This window comes from Phoca vitulina, unplaced genomic scaffold (genome assembly GCF_004348235.1).
Source record: "Phoca vitulina isolate PV1807 unplaced genomic scaffold, GSC_HSeal_1.0 scaffold2, whole genome shotgun sequence".
NCBI classification, from domain to species: Eukaryota; Metazoa; Chordata; class Mammalia; order Carnivora; family Phocidae; genus Phoca; species Phoca vitulina.
In genome coordinates this window covers 5282919-5300973 of record NW_022589705.1, presented here as the reverse complement: position 1 = coordinate 5300973, position 18055 = coordinate 5282919, and the positions used below count along the sequence as shown (strand labels likewise).

The 18055-nt window shown below is 42.9% G+C and overlaps 1 protein-coding gene across 1 annotated transcript; it reads right to left on the bottom strand.

Moving 5' to 3' along the window:
• Window positions 1-283: 283 nt before the first annotated feature.
• On the bottom strand, window positions 284-691 carry NHLH2 (nescient helix-loop-helix 2). Its single transcript, XM_032415594.1, has one exon. The coding sequence runs from the start codon at window positions 689-691 to the stop codon at window positions 284-286; it is 408 nt and encodes a 135-aa protein (XP_032271485.1).
• Between the last annotated feature and the right edge of the window lie 17364 nt (window positions 692-18055).

Sequence of the window (18055 nt, the reverse complement as noted above, 5' to 3'; positions counted from 1 at the left end):
GCGGTGCGTCTCGTGTGCCTCCAGGAGGCACGCCTGGCCTGGAAAATGCCCCCTGCAAACCCCAGGCTCGCCAGACAACCCCACCTTCCCGAGTTGGAAACCCCTCGTCTCCTTGCTGACCGGAGAGAACGCAGACGCGTGGCGAGCTTCCTCCCGCGTCCAGGCCTCTCCCGGCGGCCGTCCCGCTGGGCCACCGCCTCGTCCGCCAGCCCCACGGCGGCCTCCCGGGTCGGTGGCGCTGCCCCGGCTTCCGGACCGGCGGCCTCCCGCCGCGCCCCAGGCCCTACACGTCCAGGACGTGGTTGAGATAGGAGATGTAGCAGATGGCCAGACGCAGGATCTCGATCTTGGAGAGCTTCTTGTCCGGGGGCAGCGTGGGCAGCAGTTTGCGGAGCTCGGCGAAGGCCAGGTTGAAGGCCTCCACGCGGATGCGCTCGCGGGTGGCGTGAGCCGAGCGGTACTTGGCCGTGGCGCGCCGGCGGCGGCGCTTCTCCTCGCGGCTCAGCTGCTGCGGGTGCGGGTAGAGCGCGGCCCGGCTGCCGCCCTTGCCGTCGCCCTCGGCCTCCTCCACCGGCTCCAGGTCCGACACGCTGTCCAGCACCTTGGCGTCCGCGCCGCCCAACGACTCCGGGTCCGAGTGCGCCGAGCTGGGGTGGTCCGAGTCGGCGGCTTGGTCCGGACTCAGCATCATTTTGGAGGCTGAGGGGGAGCCAGAAAATCAATCAATTAAAGGAAGCAGGGTCTTCTTTGGATCCGAGGGAGAGCAGGCGAGAGCCTACCAAGTCGGTCCTCGGCGCGTCCCGGGTCCCCTCCCCACCCTAGGCGGGCGCGCTCGGCGGAGCTGGCCCCGCGGGGAAGGGAGAGCGCCGAGAGGGGCAGGCCCGAGGGCCTGAGCCCCGCGCCTCCCCACGGGGCCGGGGCCAGCGAGGTCCCGGCTGGGCCCCGGCCGCATCCCGGACCGGACTCCTCGGCCTGCGAGAGGCCGAGACCGGCCTGCGGGCCAGGCCCCCCGGGGAGAGGGCAGGCCCAGGAGGCTGCGACCGCGTTCTGTGCCTGCTCCGGCCAGATGCCGACTCTGCAAGGCAGTCTGCCTCACTGCCCGTTCCCTGACAAACGAATGATTCCGAACTGCGAGCACTTCTGGGGTTTACGCGGGGCGGGGAGACGCCGAGGGCGCTCCTGCCCCGAGGGCCTTAGACCCAGCAGCCGGAGGCAGCGGCGCCTGTGGCCCTCACGCTAGTCTGGGGCGTGCGGGGCGGCCGTGGCTGCGGAGGGCGCCCCGCGCTGGAGATGAGCCCGGGTCCCGGGCGCGGACGGCGGACAGGCGGCCCGGAGCGGGAGGCTTCTCCGAAAAAACAATGACTGAAAACGCGAAGGCTCCTTTCTACAGAAAATTGACCCTTATGCCCTCGCGGCTCCCCAAAGCACCATCTGTCACGCAGACAGCCACACACATCGGGGACTTAGGGACGCGGCGACGCGGGGATGAGACAATGCGCCCAGCAGTCGGCTGACCACCTCATGGGAAAATGCTGGCGGCCGGGTCGCGGCGGGAGGAGAGGCTAGGAGGGAAGGGAAGACCGGCGACGGGAGGAGACTGCCCGAGCGTCCTCTCCGCCCGCAAAGTCCCGTGCTCAGGGGCCCGGAGCCGAGAGCCCGCAGCCGTCCCGGGGCGGCCTGGCCAAGGCCGAGGCGGTCTGTGCTCAGGTCTCCTGTAACGACGCCCGCCTGGAAGACCGCCTCGCCGGGCTCCTCTCCGGGCCTGTAGCTCCGACCCCGACCAAGCGCCTGCGGCGGGGCGGGGAGGCGCCCACAACCGCGGGGCTTGGGGGTATTCGGCCTCCAAGAAAAGGGCCGGCAGTAGGGCCCCGCACCTGCGGGTGCAGCGCTCACCGACCGCAGGCGCCGGGGGAGCACCAGGCCGCGGGCCGCGTGAGTGCAGCCCGAGAGACGCTCGCCGCGGGAGGAATCCGCGGCGGCGACGTGTAGGAGGGCTTGCTTCTAGAGAAACAAAAGCCAGGGATGTGTGATCCGCTCCTAGCACTGCACTTGCCTAGGAGCGAATTTGTCTCCAAGCTGGCTTTCATGGCGCTGCAAGGAAAGCAGGTCCTCTAATGCAAAATAAAAACAAATGCTCCAAGTGAACTACATGTGACTCCTTACGGGCTTTTCGCAGATACATTTATAAAGTAGAACAACTTCCATCTATACATTCGGCTTGAAAGGGCATAAATAAATTGGCGAGTAATGGAAAATCACAATAAGCAACAACATAGTTGTAGTTCGGCTAAAAAGTTCCTGGGTTGCCCTCAAAGCATGTTAAATTCTCCTCCAGATATCTTTTTAAAATATTCATAAATAGCATGTCGTGCATACATTTTATTTATTTAACAATTAGCTGAAGCACATCCATAAATGCAATATGAATAATCTAACTTAGTTCCAGGGTGGAAAAAAATTATTTAAAGAAGCCTTACCTTGTAAAAGCCTTTCCGATAATCTTTTCTCCAATCTTTTAGAGTTACAAATTCCAAAGAATTGAGGGGAGCAACTCCGAAATATATTAAAAGCAGCAAATATTTATTACATTCGAATATGAAAAAGCAGCTGTCATCTCGCTAGTGTCCACAGCGAGGGACGATAATGTCTCAGGATGTGGACGATATAAATGATTGTTCACTTAGTTGATAGACCAAAAACGCCTTTTCCTTTTAATTGTTCTCAAACATTTCGGGAAATTCGTTGTTGATTTTTTTAAGTGAGGTGTTGAAAAGTCTCGTGCCTTTTTTCCTCTTCTAGGTCTCTATAAATAACAAAAGAGATGCAGAGATAAACACAATCACATCAAAGGCCTGATTCCTCCACTTTCTAATAGCGGAAGAATCAATAAGAAAGATGGTTAAGATAAGATCCCGCTCCTGTAGGACTCCTTTCCTTCCCTTAATACGGTTGAGCAGAAACTGGGAAGTGCAAGGCAGAGATGCGATCTTCCTCAGAAGTGATTTTTTTTTTTTTTTTTTTTTTTTTTGAGATAAGGCTTTGTTCAGCTGATGTCTCCCCAGTTCCCAGGAACACAATACTGTAACTCGGGGCTAAGCTTGCCTCTTCCTCTTTCCTCATTTACTTGTAGTTTGTATAAACAGACACCTATTTGCAGTTTCAAAGTCTTTCAAGGCTTGCTTACATCTCCCACCCCACCCCCTCCTTTCTTTACCTTACAGCAAAATATATATAGTCTGGCTTGGAGACGCTTGGAGAAGGTTGGTGGAAAGTGAACGTCTCCCGGAGTAACAGTGACAGGGAAGCGGAGAAAGACGGGAGAGGGTGGGAGAGCCAGAGCAAAGAGGCAGAGATGCGTGTGTGGCTTCTTGGCTCTCCTGGTACCAATTGATTCAGCCTGGAGATGGTGGAAGAGATAAAGGCTTAAGAAGGGGGATGGAATTTTTTTTCCCTAAATTGATATTTAATGGGAAATCCTATTGGACAGAAACCTGGACATGAGTCACTTAATTGGACTTGACATCTGTCACAGTGTGGGAGTTTTCACAGCCCAAATATTTTAGCAGATCAGATTCCCACTGAATCTGTGCCATAAAATATAACAGTTGAAAGCAGTCCATGATAGAAACCTTAGCCTCTAAACAGAGTCTCTAGCCATTACCAGACTATTTCTCTTTTTCAGATTATTGATGCAGTATTTAAGTGCAAATAAACACATATTGACTATGGAAAAATTGCTCTCACGTATTAGAAAAACAGTATCTTCCCTTAATGTTAAGGAAAATATTTGTGTCCAGAACATGAAAATATATACTATATATGGTAGGTACTACAGTAAATATATTCAGATATGCAACAGCTAACATTTATTAGTGATCATTTATTTTAGTGATCATTTACATTTTAAAAGATACTTGAACAGGACTTGATTGAACATTCTCATATTTTTAAAATATATCTTGCCACTGGATTAATTTTCCAATATATGATTAAAAAAAATAAAAACAAAACCCTCTTCAATAGATTAAGTCATTGGTGGAGGTGGGAAGAGAATCCAGGTATTGTAATTTCAGAGAGCACTCTACCACAAGACCACCCTACTTTTCTAAATATGTTTGTTTCTCTCTTTGCTCATTCATTCATTCAAGTTAAAATATGGCAAATTACATGTGTTGATTATTGTACTTCATTTTTGCATATTTTACCATGTGAATATCTAGCTGTGAGGCAGTGCACTGGGCCAGGATGGAAACCCACACAAATCACCAGTGTATTGCAGCACATGATGTCTTTGCCTTACACGACCCCATGGCCCTGAATTTATATGCCTTCTAACAAAAGGGAAAATCTAGTCCAATTACTTTACCACTTTATAGAGATAATGTTAGTTTCCATCAACTACATATTATTTGCAATCATTTTAGCTTTTTTGATTGTGTAAGCTTAAAAGAAATAAGAATATTATAGCCTATTCCCCACCTTACTAATTCCTGGGGGAATATTTGTAGAGAGAGGGGTCCTCAGTTTTCTTTCTTTTTCAATTTTGCTCTAAAAACAAGTTTTATCATCAGGGGAGAGGATTGATCAGCCTACCCCTGGGAGTGACCCTCATGGCTACCACCAGTCCTGTTTGCCTTTGCACACATTTTTCAGCTTAGGGGAGATGCCTGGCCTGGAATGGGGCAGGGGTGGGGGAGAGTAGGAAGTGTCTCCAAGGAAAATGGGCACCAACACTTTCCAGCCTTGCCTCTGCCCAGCCCCAGCCCAGAAGTACATTTTAGATATCCCCAGGACACTTAAGTGGAGGCAGAAGCCAGCCTCATTTAGGTGGCAGTGGAAACAGGTGAGTGGGTGAACTCCCCAAGGTGGTGAAGATGAAGGGAAAAGGAGATTTCCCCAGTCTGGCTTAGAGCAGCAACACTAAGCATTCACACATAGCCAGAAGTGTGCACACAGATGTGCACCCACAGATAACTATACTTCCCACCCACCCACCCCCACTCAGGTAAGCTAGCTGGCTCCATTAGACTGCTACACATTCAGAGTGACAGGGTGAAAAACCTGGTGCGTCTAATCCCCAGAGCCCCTGAGGCAATTGCTACAGTGGGAAGCCATGGTATCTCTGGTCACCCTGGTGTTGGGGGAACAAGGGACAGGGGGAAGGTACCAGGGCAGGTCAGGTTCTGCCAAGGTGTGTGTGGATCCAGACACATTCTTCTTTACATTCAGGCTTACTGACTCCACACTGACGGACTGCGTGTACATACGTTAATACGTGGGTAAGCCCTTGTAAACAGGTACACACTCAGACTCATATATAGCCATGGCTGGACGCACGGTCATGGTCACAAACATGGATTCACACTCACACGTGTATTCTGTCTTCCAGGAAAGCCTCCCCATCCCCCGCAGCCACCTTCGCCTTTTCTGAGACCTCCCCGGCACAGATGGTCCCTCCTTCTGTGCTTCATAAGCACTTTTTTTCCTATCCCCGTTAGAGATTACACATGGTATATGGTGATTCTCTATTTCCATACCTGTGTTTCCCACTAGGCTGTGATGCTTCCAGGGCAGGTCCCCCAACGCGGATGTCTGAGTTTGACACATTGTAAGTACTCGGTCCGTTTATGGTGAATGACTCCCTGTGTACAGAGGCAGCCAGGATGTTTGTAACGCAGAAACACGTCTACTGAAAGACTCCCATGGTTTCAGTTGTACCAGTTTCCTCTCCATAAAACTGAGGATAATGATCTTGCCCTACTCACTTCACAGGCTGGTTATGAGACTCACTGTATGTGAAAGTATCTTATAAAATACCAAGCATCATACAAATGAAGATATTAGGGAGTATTAGGAGTAATATTGTAATATTAAACCAATCAGGAGGTGGCAAGCAGTGATTTAAAAAGCCATACTGGGGAGCCTGGGTGACTCAGTCAGTGAAGCGTCCAAATCTTGGTTTCTGCTGGGGTCATGATCTCAGGGTTGTGGGATCGAGGCCCATGTTGGGGTCCCTGCTCATCGTGGAGTTTGCTTGAGATTCTCTCCCTCTCCCTCCCTTCTCTCTGCCCACCCTCAAATAAATAAATAAATAAAATATAAAAAAAAAAAATAGGCCAGACTTCCTGGATCTATCATAAGTTAGCTATGTGAACTTAAGGGAGTTACGTTACTTTTCTGGACCTCAGTTTTCCATCTGTAAAATGGGAATAAGAAAAGTATGCTATATGTTGCTATGTTGTATCATCTTTTTTCCAAAGATAAACAAAGATAATCTGTGTAGAGTACTTAAACGAATGCCCAGAACTCATACTCAATCAGTGTTGACTATTGTTAATAATATTACTGTTATTCAAAATACATATATACTGTGAACCAGAAATGTAAAATAAAATTACATGAAATATAAACATATCGTATACTCACCCCAATTGTGTGTGTGTGTGTGTGTGTGTGTGTGTATTTGGCAACTAACCTGCAGTGAGCACTTTCCATATGGCAGACATAGGTCTAGGGACTTTACACATATTAACTCATTTTATCGTTACCACAAAGCGATGAGACAGGTACTGCTGTTGTCCTGATTATGCATAAAGGGAAGCTGGGCCACAGAAGATGATCTATTCAAGATTATATAGCTAATAAATTATGGAGCCAAGATTTAGACTCAGGTTGTCTAAATTCAGAAACTGCCACCATGGAGCACTACTGCTTCTGTGGTCCAGGTGTCTTACACAGATATACTCAGGCAGAGGAATCAGTCACCAAATGAAATGCATATTCCAAGGGAGAAATATACATACACACAAAATATACAGAAACTACCACAGTTTGTATTCAGAGGTGGTCACTGAGCAAACAGTTTTAAATACTTACTGTTCATCTAGCATTGTGCCAGGTGCTATTGGACTACAAAGGCTTTATAATTATTTGTTAATTCCACTAGCTGTTTCCAATCTATTTTCTTAAATTTTGCACCCCATCAGTAAAAATTTTGATAGTACACATCCAGTATATGTATATTTATTATCAACAAACTTTATACATGGACTACCTACAAGCATATTCTATAATTATAAAGCATAAACAAAAAGACATGTTTAAAGAATGCTAAACATAAAATTAATAATCTTTGTTAAAATTTTTTATTTATTGTTATTATTATTAAATACAAAAGCCTGTTAACAGCACAAGATAATATATAGTTTTTGGAAGCAATAAGCTTCATTTTATTATAATCATTGCTTAACCCTTTGTGATAATGTGATCTGATGGTCTGGTTTTTAAGCTCAATTTACTTAGAATCTGGATTTTATGGCTACTATAGCAGAACGAGATGTAATACAAAAATTCAAAGATCCAAATAGTAGTTCATCATTGATTATTAACTAAATTATGATTCTAATTTTTTCTCTCTTATCTACCAAATATGCCAAAGTTTTGATGAAATTTGGCTAGCAAATTTCCTTCTAGTGGGAATTCTTCATTCTTTTAACAAATGAGTTCAAAAGCCCTGAAACTCTTTATTTGGAAAATTTTTTTTAACAGTTTAGATTTTTCTAAGTATTTTAAGCGTTCACATGTAAGAGATTTTGATATATGGGCACATTTCCATTACTTTGGGCAGCAAAAATCACATAACAATAGAAAATTTTCCAAATCTCTATCTATATTTTTTATTTATTTTTAAGAGAGAGAGTGGAGGGGGACGGGCAGAGGGAGAAGGAGAGAGAATCTTTTTTTTTTTACTTGCTTGTTTATTTTATTTTTTTAATTTTATTTTGTTATGTTAATCACCATACATTACATCATTAGTTTTTGATGTAGTGTTCCATGATTCATTGTTTGCATATAACACCCAGTGCTCCATTCAATACGTGCCCTCTTTAATACCCATCATCAGGCTAACCCATCCCCCCACCCCCCTCCCCTCTAGAACCCTCAGTTTGTTTCTCAGAGTCCATAGTCTCTCATGGTTCGTCTCCACCTCTGATTCCCCCCTTCATTTTTTCCTTCCTACTATCTTCTTCTTCTTCTTTTTTTTTTTTTAACATATAATGTATTTGTTTCAGAGGTACAGGTCTGTGATTCAACAGTCTTACACAATTCACAGCGCTCACCATAGGAGAGAGAATCTTAAGCAGGCTCCACGCCCAGCGTGGAGTCCGACGTGGAACTCTGTCTCACAGCCCTGAGATCATGACCTAAGCTGAAACCAAGAGTCAGACACTTAACTGACTGAGCCATCCAGGTGCCCCCCAAATATCTCTCTTTAAAATGTCTTTTCCATAGCACAAATTTCTTTTTTAAAAAATTACCATTTAACTCTTTTAAAAATACATACTTAAAGAGAGACATTCAGGGTGTTTTGTTTGTTTTTAATCTGCTGTTAGCAACCTACTGACCCCCCCAGTCATGAAAGAAAAATAAATTTAGAACACTTAAAGTCAAACAGCCTTCTTTAAGAGATTCTATAAGAGCTTTGCTATATATTAACTAATTCTTTGTGGGACAGTAGAATTTCATGATCTCTTCCAGTTTCATTTATTGCAAAGATTCTGCCATATTTTAAAAGACTGAAAACTACACGAGTATATCTGGTATGCTTCAACTTTCTTATGGAAAATTCTTACATAGAAATTATTTAGTGAATAAATTTTGCTTGTGATGGTATTTCTGGCTCCCAGCCCTCTATTTGAGTTAAAGCAGCCATTCCCTCAGTGGCTATAGGTCCACAGTTTTTCCATAAATCATTCTTTTATTAAAGATCGTTTCAGTTGTGAGTAGCTCTTCTCCCATACATTTTACCTTCAATGCCCCCTTAAAAAGAGAAGTTCTTTGTGTAGTTGATTATTGAAACAATCTGTAAAGTATCGTGAGCTGAAACATGTTAGAAATCACTGATGTTCTTTCTCATCCAGCTAAATAGCAAACTGCCCCCACTCCATGAATTGGTCTCATACTTGTTTCTTCAAATCTCCAGCAGTGTTTCCCCAGTGTCTATCAGTGAAATTTGCTGACATGGGAATGCATATTTGTTTGTTACCTTATTGGTTCCTGTGTACTATTTCAACCTTTCCCCCAAGAGTGGCTTTTGCTATAGAATATGAAACTTCAAGAAAAGGTTCTAAACGTTTACCATTATATTTAGTGAAATGTTTAAAAGTGCTAGATTGAATATGACATGACTTTAAGTATCACTGAAAAACTTCAGGGGTTTCCTTTCATGGTTTGGATGCTTAATTTTTAAAATCAGTTCATTGAAATTTAATTTATATAGAGTAAAATTTACCCTTCAGAGATGTTCAGTTCTATGAATATGACAAATGTATACATTCGTGTAACCAACACAGTCAAAATATAGAACATTTCCATCACCCTAAAAGCATCCTTGTATCCCTTAGTAACCAATCCCTCTGTCCACAATCAACCTCAGACAACAAGTAATCTGATTTCTGTTCCTATAGTTCTGCCTTTTCCAGAATGTTGTAAAAATGGAATCATACACTATGCAGACTTTTGAGTCTGGCTTTTTTACTCAGCATGCAGCTTTTGATATTCATCCATGTTGTTGGATGAATCAGCAATTTGGTTCATTTTGGTTTTGGTTTTGGTTTTTCTGAATAGTAGCCCATCGTGTGATGTAGCAGTTTGTTTATTCATTCACAAATGAATCAACATTTGAGTTGTTTCTGGTAGGATCCTAAGCATACAGCTAACTAATCTAGTATAACCATGCACATACAAGCATGTATGAGGACGTATGGATACAGTTCTCCTGAGTAAATAACTAGGACTGAGATCGTTGGGTTTAAGGTGAATGCTTGTTGGACTTTATGAGAAACTGCCAAACTGTTTTACAAAGTAGTTGTATCATTTCGCATTTTTGCCAGCAATGCTCCAGCTGTCCAACATCTTCCCTACTATTTATTATTGTTAACTCTTAAAAGCTTATTTTAAGCCATTCTAATAGGTGTCTGATGGTATCTCATTGTAATTTTATTTTGCAATGACCCCCATTTCAGCTTATTGAGGTATAATATATTTAGTAAACTGCATGCATTTATTTATTTTTTTTATTCTTTATTTTTTTAAGATTTTATTTATTTGCGAGAGAGAGAATGAGAGACAGAGAGCATGAGAGGGAGGAGGGTCAGAGGGAGAAGCAGACTCCCTGCTAAGCAGGGAGCCCGATGTGGAACTCGATCCCGGGACTCCAGGATCATGACCTGAGCCGAAGGCAGTCGCTTAACCAACTGAGCCACCCAGGCGCCCAAACTGCATGCATTTAAAGTGCATGGTGTAATGAGTTTGGGCATATGGTGTGGAGCCATGAAACCGTCATAACCATCAGGGTGGTGAACACATCCTTTATACTCTAATCCATCCCCGCTCATCCTCCCTTCTCATCCCACAGGAAACCGCTGGTCTTAATTTCTGTCCTTTGAGATTATTTTGTGTTTTTAGAATTTTATATAAATGTGATCAAATACTAAGTTTTCTTTTTTGTGTGCCTTTTTTCAATGGGTCATTATTTTGAGGTCTATCCATGTTGTTACAGGTATCAATAGTCTGTTCCCTATTTTGCAGGGTAGTACTCATTTTACCATTTTCAGAGCTCCTTATATGATTGCATAAATACGAGTTTTGACCTGGTAACATATTTCTTCTGCCCTTTAACATTTATTACACAGCATGCCTGCTGGCACTGAATTTTCTCACCTATTGCTTTTCTGAAGCTGTCTTTATTTTGGTTTCATTTTTGGAAGGTTTGCTCTGGGTATAGAATTCTAAACTGACAGTTGTTTTTATTTATTTTTTTTCTTTCAGTATTTTTAAAAATGTGTTTTTTTTTTTTTTTTTTTTTTTTTTAGTTTTTTTTAAAAATGTTTTTTTTTTTTTTTTTTGGCTTGTGTAGTTTTTGATGAGAAGTCTACTCTAATTCTTATCTTTATTCCTCTGTATATAATGTGGTCCTCTCTCTTCTCCTCCAGCTGCCATCAAAATCTTCTCTTTATTTTGGGTTTTTAGCAGGCTAACTATGATGTCCGTAGGTGTGTGTGAAGTGTTTTGGTTGGTTTGTTTGGTATATATCTCCTTGGGGGTTGTCTGAGCCCCTTGGATCTGTGATTTACTGTCATTCATCATTTTGGGGACATTCTTGGCCATTTTTCTTTCAAAATCTTTTCTGTCCCGTTCTGTTTCTCTTAGCCTTCTGGGATTTCAATTATATGTATGTTAAAATGTCTGATACTGTCCTAGATCTCTCAGATGCTCTGTTCTATTGTTGTCGTTGCTGTGGTTTGGTTTCGTTTTTCTTTCTCTTTGTGTCTTTTTTTTTTTTGGTGGGATGTGGTAACTTCTGTTGATAGATCTTCCAGTTAATCAATTCTCTCAGTTGGGTTCAGTCTACTGATGACCAGATTGAAGGCACTCTGCATCTCTGATGTTGGGTTATCATATCTAGCAGTTCCCTCTCTCTTCTGAAACTCCCCATCTGTTTATACATGTTTACCTTTCCCACTGTATCCTTCTACATATTAATTATAGTTATTATCAAGTCCCTGTCTGCTCATTCCATTGTCCAAGTGTTACTCGAGTTTGTTCCTGGTGACCGCATTGTCTCTTGGCAGTGGGTTTTGTGTGTGTGCGTGTGCGCGTGCATGTGTGTAAGATGTAGTTTTTGAGGGAATACCAGATATTTCATGCAGAACAGCAGAGACCAAGGTAAATATTATTAATGCCAGGAAATGACCATGACTCTTCTTTTGTCAGGCCGTTAGTATAGAGAATTGAGTCATGAGAGTCAAGTTAGTCAGCAGTGGAGCTGGCTTTTTGGGTTTTGTTGTTGCTATGCTGAGCATGAGTACACCACAGACTTCTGATTCTTCTAGTGGTGGGCTACTTTTGCCTTGTGGTTAGGATGAGAGCTGTTATGACAGAAGCTTTTCCCAGGATTAGCACTCCACCTTCAGCTTTCAGTGTAAATCCCTCACCACGTGCGTGCCCCATCCCCAGCCTTAGACTGCTGGTGCTCATTACTTTGTACCAGGTTTGTGTTGGGAGTATGAAGATTTCTCTGTTCTACCCTCGTCTAAGTCTTAGGGAGGGACCTATGTACTTCAGCCTCAGGTGGGGGTCCCCCTCTGCATTCCTGCCCCTCCTCCTTACGGCAGCCAAATTCTGCCTTGTATTTGTGATTGATCTTGAACGGGACTTTTCTTCCCCTCCCCCAGTGGTAGGAAACCTCTGCTTGGTATTAGTTTAGGATCATGGGCCCAAGATAGTTTTGTGCTTCTCCCCCAGGATAGTCTTTTTTATACCCCACTATCCTCCCACAATGCTTCTCCTGTGCCTTGGGCAATAGCTTTGCCACCAGTTCCCCAAGCTTGAAGCTTTTCTTTCTCACATGAGAAGAATCTAGGGAAATGCATGGTGTTTTCTGCCCGAACCCCATGCCTGCCAATTACCTCCTATATACCTGTTGCAACCCTACTCTCTTTCTGAGCATTCAGTAAAGGTTTAAGGATAAGAGCTTGTGAAAAGTATGAACAGCCCTTGGTGGGACCCTCACTCTTCTGGACTGACACATAGCCCCTGCTTCACCTTTGGCAATTCCTTAAACTTGTAACTATTCTTCCTCACATATTTCTTGGCCTACACCTCTTTCTCATGTACCCTCCCATAGGTGAGAGAATTTGTCTTCCACCTCTCATTAGAAGGACTTGTCTGTCTTTGGAACTCAGGTTGTTCCATTGTTTTGTGTTCCTAGCTCTCTGAGAGGTTCACTGAAATTTCCCTATTTTGTTTTTTTGTCTGGATTTTTCTCTTTGTTAGGATGGGAATGACATCTTTGCTGCTTTCCACATCCTAAGGAGAAGTGAAACTCCATGCATAATTTTTAAAACTCTTGGTTATCATGATGGCATGGAACTCTCATCAGCTCTATCTAAAGTTGAACAATACACTTACGTTGAGTTTCATTGTTAATTAGTTAACACTCTTGATAATTTTAAAGTTTAAGTAAGTTCTTGATGGGACTGTCTAGACCAACCTGGTTTTTTATTGAAATGTGGCTGATGAGGCATTCATGTCTGCCATGGGGAGAGTGCCCGCTGCCATTTTCTTATTGTTTGCTGGTGCCTACATTATTAGTATGATGTTTAATTTATGGCATCTTTAAATGGATTATTTTTAATTCTCTTTCTGGGGGTTAATTTTCTTAAAGCTAGATAATATAATCGCAAACCCTCTTAAACAAAGCACATTCAAAGTGCAATACATCACAATACACTGAAAGTGATTAAATGGCTGAGGTCTCCACTGTGGACCCCTGCAAGTTTGAGAACTCCCACTCTGCCCTGAGGATCCTTTTATACCATATATGACATATGTATATGACATAAACACCAGCTGAAGGAGCCAGGATCGAGCCACATGTTATATATCTGTAAGGTTTGATTTCTTTCTTTAGATAAAACATTTGCTAGAATGTTAGAGATAGAAATTAGACATAATAGAAATTCTAGTATTTTCACCCTAGACTTCAATAGATCTTCTCCCGGCTTGCATACCCCCTGGAGATGGTGAACTTGACTATGAGTTCCTTGAGGATAGAATTTATATTGCAATCACTGTTTGTTTTCCCCTACCTCTCGCACCCCAACACCTGCTATAGGCCTCATGTTTTATATGTAGGCAACACACTTTCTTGCTGAATAAGCAAACTTGTGATTCCTGACTTCAGGAAGCCTTGTCTTTCACCAAATGGATTGAGTCAGTTATGACAGTCAGGTGAGAAAAAAACAGAAACTTACTTAAGATCTTATGTATTAAGTAAAGTATACCACACTGATGATAACATCCACTTGGTTTTAGAGAAAGAGTGTTACAAACAAATTGCAGGAGACTTGGAAAGAGGTACATGGAGAAGGTCCACTGGGCTGAGCCTTCACACTGGGGAGCACTGCAATAGCCAGAGCCACAAACAGCCTTTTCCATCAAAGAGACAAGACAGCAGAGTGGAGCATGTATGGGTCTTGGTGAGGACATAATCGCAGGATTGGGAACTGCAGTCCCTGCAATTTGACCACACCAGCAGAGAGTACGGGGAGGGCTGAGGAACTCAATCAGGCAGAGACACGTTCACTGGCCCTAACTGTGATGGCAATTTCTGCTCCCCAGTGCCTTCTAAACTGGTTCAGCAGAAGCCAGGGTGCTAGCCCAGCCACAGAATCACAGGGACCAAAGTAGGATGTCTGTCACCATGGCCTCTTCTCCCTGCAGCTCTCCCTTTTGCTCTAACGCCATGTCCCGGAAATCACCCTACTTCATTTCCGAGAGATGATCTGCATTCCTTTTCATAATTGCACAGTATTCCATTGTGTGAGATCCTGCAGTTTATTCATTCACTCTCCTATATGTGGGCATTTAGGTTGTTTCAGTATCTTAACAATTGTAAACACTACCTATGCCTATATCTTAGGTAATGTCCATTTTTGAAAATAAAAGGCTGTTTTCATTTCAGACTTTTCTGGGTAGATTTGTCAGTCTTAAGGTCCAGACAGGAAAAGTATTGAAGTGCACAGAAGACATCAGGGGGAATGGACAGCCGCATGCAGTTCGAACTTAGTGATGGAAAACCTACACTGTGGGGGAAATGATACTGCCCTATGGTGGGGACAGTAATGAAAGGAAGAACAGATGTGTGGAATATATTCTTGAAGTCAGTGGTCCCTAAAGATGAGTGTGTGTACCTCAAGGGAAGTGCAAGTTAATCCTTTGGGTTACAGGAAGAAAAGATTAGAGCTGTGTTTAAATTTTAACTAAACTGAAATAAATGTTACTGTTCTTTAATACACAGAGCAACAACACTAACCTCACTGTCGCAGTGTCTTGCGGTCACCAGCCGCGTGTGCAGCCTACTACAAGGAAGAGCTATTACTAGACACCTCCGGTGTTAACCACCAGGCATTGTAGCCTAAGCGCTAATAGGGTATTCCTGGCATGGCTAGTTTCACTGAAGCAAGACCTTTCAACCATCGCAGAATCTTTAGGGTACGTTTTTATGAGATGAGGAGTGACCATGCAAATCTCTTCTACCTTGTGGAAATTTGCTAGTGAACTTATTAAAAATTACTCCAAAAAACTGTGGACTTAGAAATGGAATTTAACATTTTTCTTTTTACAAAAGGAAGTGTTCCCGATATACTGACCTTACTATGGCAACAAATGAAGAAAGTAGTTTGTAACCAAGTATATATTTTCCAAAAAAAAAAAAAAAACAACCCCACAAATAAACACACTTAATCTTCTCCTTCAAAGTAACAAAAAGTGAGTAAGTAACAATGTTTCAAAAGAAGCTTTTGCTTTGGAGAAGTCATTTTGAAGGATGGAAATGTGACTCTGTTGCCAGAAAAAAAAAAAATGTGTCACCTATAAAGAAAACTCATACCTGTACCCTTAAAAACAATTTAGAAACTAATTAAAATTAAAATTTTTCCAAAACAAGGGTTTTCAATGACTTTTAAACCCATGTGTTACCTATCAGTACATTAGTACTATATGTAATTTATAAATAATCCAACAAACATATGCTGGGGGAGTGTGTTCAAGCAATTTTTTTTTTTTACTGATTGTGATATGTGATCAAATGTTTAGAGAGTGCACATTCTAAACCTTTTCACCATTAATACATGTCTAGTAGATTTTTTTATTATTTCTTTTTATCTCCCAATTTTTAGTTAGGGTTGATAATAATGTTTTATTTACTTCTAAAGGTAACCAATGACACTTTATTTGCACTCTTTGCACTCTCTAGGTAGATATAAGTAGGTATAAAAATAGATGGATCTAGATGTAGATGGATACATAGGTGTATATAAATATATATACATGCACTCACATAATCTTCCCTTTTTTAAGATTTATTTATTTATTTTAGAGAGAGAGAGAACACGAGCAGGGGAAGGGACAGAGGGAGAGAGAATCCTCAAGCAGACTCTGCACTGAGTGCAGAGCCTGTCTAGGGGCTTGATCCCAGGACCCTGAAATCATGACCTGAGCCGAAATCAAGAGTCAGATGCTTAACTGACTGAGCCACACAGGCTCCCCTAATCTTTCCTTTTTTACCATTTGAGAATGAGGAGCAGATTGCATTCCTTTATTCCTAAATACTTCAGTGTATATTTCCTAAGAACAAGGACAACCACACTATAGTTATCCAAATCAGGAAATTAACGTTGATATTGACAGAATTTAAAGATGTTAACCTAATCTGATAATAAACATAAGACCAATGAAGTCAAAGGGTAAGAATAAATCAAATGTCTGCCTGAGTTGTCTCGTCTGTAATATGAAAACTAATACTTGCCTTACATATGTCACAGTAATGCTATCAACATTAAGAAAATGTTAAAAGCACTCTGAAAATTTTTTAAAAAGTCACATATTAAAGATTGTCATAATTCATCAGTTTTATTTGTGTTTGTGTATGTAGTTGTTCTTAAGTCTAACTATTGTAAGCACTGTTTTAAACTGCTCGGCTACCTTAATTAAAAATAAAAACCCAGGGGCGCCTGGGTGGCTCAGTCGGTTAAGCGGCTGCCTTCAGCTCAGGTCATGATCCCAGGGTCCTGGGATTGAGTCTCACATCAGGCTCCTTGCTCAGAGGGGAGTCCGCTTCTCCCTCTGCTCCTCCCCTCCTCCCCCCACTTGTGAGTGCGCTCTCATTCTCTCCCTCAAATAAATAAAATCTTAAAAAAAAAAGAAAAGAAAAATCCACTAGTTAAGCTTACCATTAGACTGAAAGGGAGAGCCTTAACACAGGATAATACAGACTGCGGTTACACTGAGGAGCCGAGGAGCACAAACAGCCAGCATGGCAAGAGGTGGGGAGGTACGTGTGAGTCATTGCCATCGTGGGTCTGTGTGGATCAAGAACTGCACTGCTGCCTCGCCGTGTTCACGGCAAGGAACTGGACTTGATTCATAGCTGGTGCAATTTACTGCTAATTACCAATACCCTGTAGAATATCAGAGGTTAGGTGGGAGGGGGAGGAAAACAGCCATGTCAACTTAATGGCACTGCTACCAAGAATCCCTGAGAGACCAAGGACTCAAAAGCAAACAGGAGCAGAAATTTACAGAAAGAGCTACAGAAGGTTCTTTTTTCAACTTGACTCTCGGGTGGTAGCAACATGAAAGGGAGCATTCTGGAGTCGGCTTACTTGGTGTCGTTCTGTCTCTGCCTCTCTCTGTCTGCCCCTCTCAGATGTGCTGTACGTGCCACTGATCTCCCTGTAGAAGGTAGAAGTGCTTGAAGAACGCTTTAGTGGAGAGAACAAAGGGTTCCTAGACTGGGTGGCAGAAATAACCCAGCACATAGTAAAAATGGGAAATTTTTAAGAGGACAGAGGGGTATTCCAGCAGGTGTATGGCTTGGAGGAAAAAGAGAAAAAAAAAAAATAGAAACTTTCCATCTTGGAGCTCTCTTTCCCCCCAGCCCTAAAGACCTTCCTGCTCAGGATGAATCCAGATCTGAGGAGAATGCAACATTATGTGTCCTTGAGATCAATCGAGAGAACACCCAGACACTGCCAGGTTTAAGAAATCCTGATCTGGACATCAGGCAAAGAAAGGGCTAGAAGGTGAATTACTTCTTCCTGAAGCTAATAGAGAAACCCACCCTGATCTCACAAGGTGAATCAGGTTTTCTAATTTCTTCTTCCAGTTGAAGTTTGTAATCTTGGCAGAGAAGGGAGGAGAGGAGAAATGAACAGCTGGCTAAATAGGTGGCATCAAATCCCAGGATTTGGTTTTCTAAACCATGGCTGGTGATGCCAGAATGATGAGCTCCTGGCAAGAGGAAGAAGGCATCTTTCAAAACCAGGATAACACGTTTGGCAAGAAGCCCTCTGATCTGATAAAGAGGACTTCAAAAAGGAAATCTAGGGAAGGGAGCAGAGAAATGTACTCAGATCAAACTGTAAAGCTACTGTGCTGTGCCTCTTGCACTTGCCCTTCCAGATCCACTCTCTGCCCTTCTCCCTGCTGC

Coding starts and splice junctions, on each gene's coding strand:
- NHLH2 (XM_032415594.1), bottom strand. CDS start 691: ATGATGCTGAGTCCGGACCAAGCCGCCGACTCGGACCACCCCAGCTCG.